The sequence below is a fragment of the Lolium perenne genome, chromosome 4, assembly GCF_019359855.2.
Source record: "Lolium perenne isolate Kyuss_39 chromosome 4, Kyuss_2.0, whole genome shotgun sequence".
NCBI lineage: Eukaryota > Viridiplantae > Streptophyta > Magnoliopsida > Poales > Poaceae > Lolium > Lolium perenne.
In genome coordinates this window covers 245,555,139-245,559,284 of record NC_067247.2, presented here as the reverse complement: position 1 = coordinate 245,559,284, position 4,146 = coordinate 245,555,139, and the positions used below count along the sequence as shown (strand labels likewise).

Genomic DNA, 4,146 nt, shown 5'->3' with positions numbered 1-4,146 from the left:
TTCTACCTCCTCCGACTCGCGGGTCACACACTCGACCTCATCACACGGGCGCGAGTTCGCTGATGTAGGGGTGACGACCCCATAAGGTGGATTGCACGGGCGGCTCAATGGCCGACGACGTAGTAGTGGTGATGGCCTATCTTGGAGCCGTGGGGGTGGCGAGGAGTCGGCATCGAGGGCTCCTGGTGTTGGCGGCGTATCGGCGTGGTCAGCGCCCAGATCGCGTGGTAGAAGCTCAACTCGGGTAGTGTGAGGTATCAAGTGTGGTGATGTTTTTTCGGGCGAACCTAGCGCTCCGGTGCCAACGATGACTACTCATGCGGGTGTCATGACCCTCTTGAGGACATCGTTGTGCCTCTCCGCATTTGAGCTCCGGGTGAAATCCGTAGACCCTTGTGGTCTTGGCGATGACAGCGCGGCGTCGTTACCTCCTTAGGGGCGTTGTCATGGAGCTCAGGTCTCCTTAGTCTCTCAACACCTTAGCAAGCTCGGTGCTTCTTAGTTTGTTTTGTTTATCTTTGGTATGCCTGTGAGAGAAATTCCTCGTCAATATGTATCGGTTATTTTTGTTGGGACGTTTGGTTTTATTTATATAAAATTGAAATGAAAGACTATGTTGACGAGTTATTATATTCTCCCTCTAATCTGATTCGGATTTAGTACAATTTTATACCAAATCTGAATCATTTAAAAAGACCTGGGAAAAAGAAATAGAAGCCTAGCGCTCTAGGAAAGGAGGGGGAAAGCTCAAAGATCACTGCCCCGAAAATTGGCGGCACAATTCTTTGGGGGATCCGCTCCACGTTTTCGAAATTTGAAAGCCGCGGCCGAAATTGGCGGCACAAGTTGTTGGATTCAAGTTCAACAAACCCTCCTTCCATTCCCCTCCTCTCGGCGGTCTTGTTCATTCCTTCTTCTGGCAACAAAAATAGACCTAACCGGAGAGAACACCAAGAAAGAGGAAAGAAATGGGCGAGGTGAATTCGTACGAGGAGCTGCGCAGGAAGCAGGTGGAGGAGAACAAGCGGAAGCTGGAAGAGTTCGGCCTGCACCATCTCTCCGCCGCCGTCCGCGAGGCCAGCGCCAAGCCCAAGCCGCTGGTCTGTCAGATCGACGCCGCCCCCCACTCTTCCTTTTTTTTTTTCTGGGTCATCCTTTGTCTTCCCTTTGACTAGGACTTGTTTGGTTGGTCTCGCAGAAGCGGAAGGCCCCGCCGCGAGACATCGCCGATCTCGGCCCGCCCCGGCGTTCCGGCCGTATCGCCACCCTCCCGGAGCAGCCCGACTATCGCGACAATGTACGTGCTCCGCAACTAAGGATCCTGTTAGCCGATTACAAGTCAGATCTAATCATACGTTGTAACTGAGGGAGACCGAAAATCAACCCCCGCAAAGCGCACTCCATCCTAAAGATTCCATTTTATTTTGCTGCAAGAAGCTAATACACGAATAACTCTCAGGTAACGCTCGGCACCGTCAAGTCGCAGAAGCAAAAGGAAGTAAAACCTGATCATGCGTACGCCATTTCCAAGGCTGAAGAGCTACAAGATGAGCTAGGCTCCGATCACCCTACCTTTGTCAAGCCCATGACCCAGTCTCTCAGCCCGCTGGTAAGGAGAAACTTCCACTGATCTAATGTTACCATTCCCTCTAAGAGATGATTGATTCTTGGATGTTGATTGGTGGGATATGTGGCAGTACATCCCAGTGCAGTTCAGCATGGAGCATCTCCCGGACCGTGACACGAGACTTGCTTTGGTGGACGAGGAGGAGGAGGAGTTTCGCATCCTCTACCGTCCACACAGTAGCAGCTTCAATGCAGGGTGGAGAGATTTCGCCGAGGACCATGAGCTCGTTGATGGCGATTGTTTGGTGTTTCAGTTGGTCAAGAAGAAATTGTTCAAGGTGAGATTTTTTTAGTTGGTCTTCATTGCTATGGAATTTCTGTGGATATCTTTTCTGCTTTTGAGATGACATGATATGATTCTAAAGAAATTCTGAAATTTGGTTGGGAGGCTATGGTGTATCATCCTCATGAAAATAATGATGTGAAGCCTCTGAACTTACACAGGAAAAACTGGTCCTCGCATACACAGATAGGAAACTCTGTCTTATTAGTATTTACTACACAAAGAATGAGAACGGGCATGTTTCAATGCCGGTTTTACATGACATCTTGCAGGAAACAAATATATTTCACATGCCGGTTTTACATAACATTTGCAGGAAACAATACAGTTTCTCATCATCCATATTAAATTATTTAATTCAAAACAGATGTCGGAATGGCTTGTAAGCTCTAGATATCAGTTTTCCTCTTGATCCTGCCTTATATTTCCATACACCTTCCTGTACCTAGAGGATTCTTTTTTGTAAGGCCTTAGTGTGGTAAAACTTCATGTATGCTGCTAACTGTGCAACCTTTGTCACGTACAAAATTTGCAGGTCTACATATTCAGGGCAAGTTCCTACTATGATAGTGATAATAGTGATGATAGTGACAATTAATGAAGCGACTGTCAGGTACAGTGTTCTTGTCAATTGCCTGCGTTGGTTGAATATCTGATTTACAAAATCTATCCCCATGTGTTTTTGCTGTGTCATATTGGCCAAGTTCACCTAGCAGATACTGCTTACGAGTTATGAACAAAATGAATTGTGTTTCCTGCATTGCATTTCGTTGTAGTATCTTACACATGAAAAATAACTGAACTTTCTCCCATTTCTCCTAGTGGTTTGTATTTCATCGTGACATCAGTGCTTCAACTGTCTGCTCAACTTTTCTGTATAAACTTGTAGTAGTTGGCACCGGATAAGATACTCATGTTCCTTGAATGCTTAGTTCCGTTTTGCAGACATTTACATGTTAAATATTTTCTTTGTATCAACATGAGAGGTACACTCTTGGCTGATGTTGGAAAATTTAGTACATTACTAGCTTTCCATATCAGCTGAACTAGATTGTTTCTAGTGTTGTTTTTTGTTATTTAATACAAAGACTTTACATCAAGAGAATGCACACAACAAGTTGTTTCTAGTGTGATCATAACATATTATTCTGTTTTATCTGAGGGGAACCATGCTACTTCTGTGGTGCTTATTTGTTGATAGTGCCATTTTCAGGTGGGATGGTGATTCAGATCTACCCTGAATTGGATCCCCAGCAAGCTGGCAGGTGGATAATGTTCTAAATATTAGCTTCGCAGTCTCCTAGTTTATGACTTCTCCTGAACTACCGTTCAGAAATCTGCACTACCGTCAAGGAGTTAGTTATGTATGTATGGCAAATGCTGGCATTCAGTAAACTTGCATTTAACTGCAAGTCAGTCCTATAGCAACTGCTGACGTTTTGTAAATTTGGTTACGAAGCAGCAAGTGTGCAGCCTGGCATGAGATGCCTACGATGATATCTCTTTCATCCGTTCGTTTGACGTCAGTCCATTCCGCTCTGCAATCATGCATCATCTGCGATATGTTTCTGTTTTCTTAGACCAAGACTGTTTCTGTTTTCTCAAGATTTGCTTCGTTTCTCTGATCATTGGTGCATGCGGGTCTTGTGGCCACTTCCAAATGGTGACACACGTCTCGGCAGTTTCAGCTTTCTGGCACCGGAAGTGTTCATCAACGAATGTAGCTTGAACTGGTTCGAGTCAGACGTGGCCATGTGAGTCCTGAGGAATGGATGATGCACATGCTAGGAGAGGGTAACATGGGCGGCATGTAGACTGTGCACTAGACACATTATGTATACTAGTGCACTAGAGACCTAATTAGCACTGCTAATAACCATGGAAAAAACCTGACTTTTATTGCCACAAATATTAATCAGGCATACATCGGAGTTAAAGACAAGGATGTCTCTGGATCTATCATACTATGTCCAGGATATGAGATGAGGTGGTAGCAATTGCCCTCGTGCACATTTTAGTTTGCTAGTAATGATAGGCAAAATCGATTGGCCACACTTAGACGGATTAGTCTCTTACGAATATGTCACGATCTAGTAGGGTGGATGATTTTTTAGCGAGATCCAGTAGGGTAGTCAGCGAGAAAGCAGGGAGACATGTGCAAAAAGAAAAGAATTATTAGTGGGTCAGTCAAGATTTTCACGCAAGCTGGGTTTGAGGGACGAACAATGGCATTTGGT

General features: G+C 45.2%; 1 protein-coding gene across 1 annotated transcript; it reads left to right on the top strand.

Moving 5' to 3' along the window:
* Positions 1 to 727: 727 nt before the first annotated feature.
* LOC127332384 (B3 domain-containing protein Os06g0194400) lies at positions 728 to 3,408 on the top strand. The gene is made up of 6 exons (XM_051358678.1): positions 728 to 1,100; positions 1,199 to 1,297; positions 1,460 to 1,609; positions 1,698 to 1,904; positions 2,445 to 2,522; positions 3,123 to 3,408. The coding sequence occupies exons 1-5, from the start codon at positions 969 to 971 to the stop codon at positions 2,505 to 2,507; spliced, it is 651 nt and encodes a 216-aa protein (XP_051214638.1). The 5' UTR covers positions 728 to 968; the 3' UTR covers positions 2,508 to 2,522; positions 3,123 to 3,408.
* Positions 3,409 to 4,146: the final 738 nt, after the last annotated feature.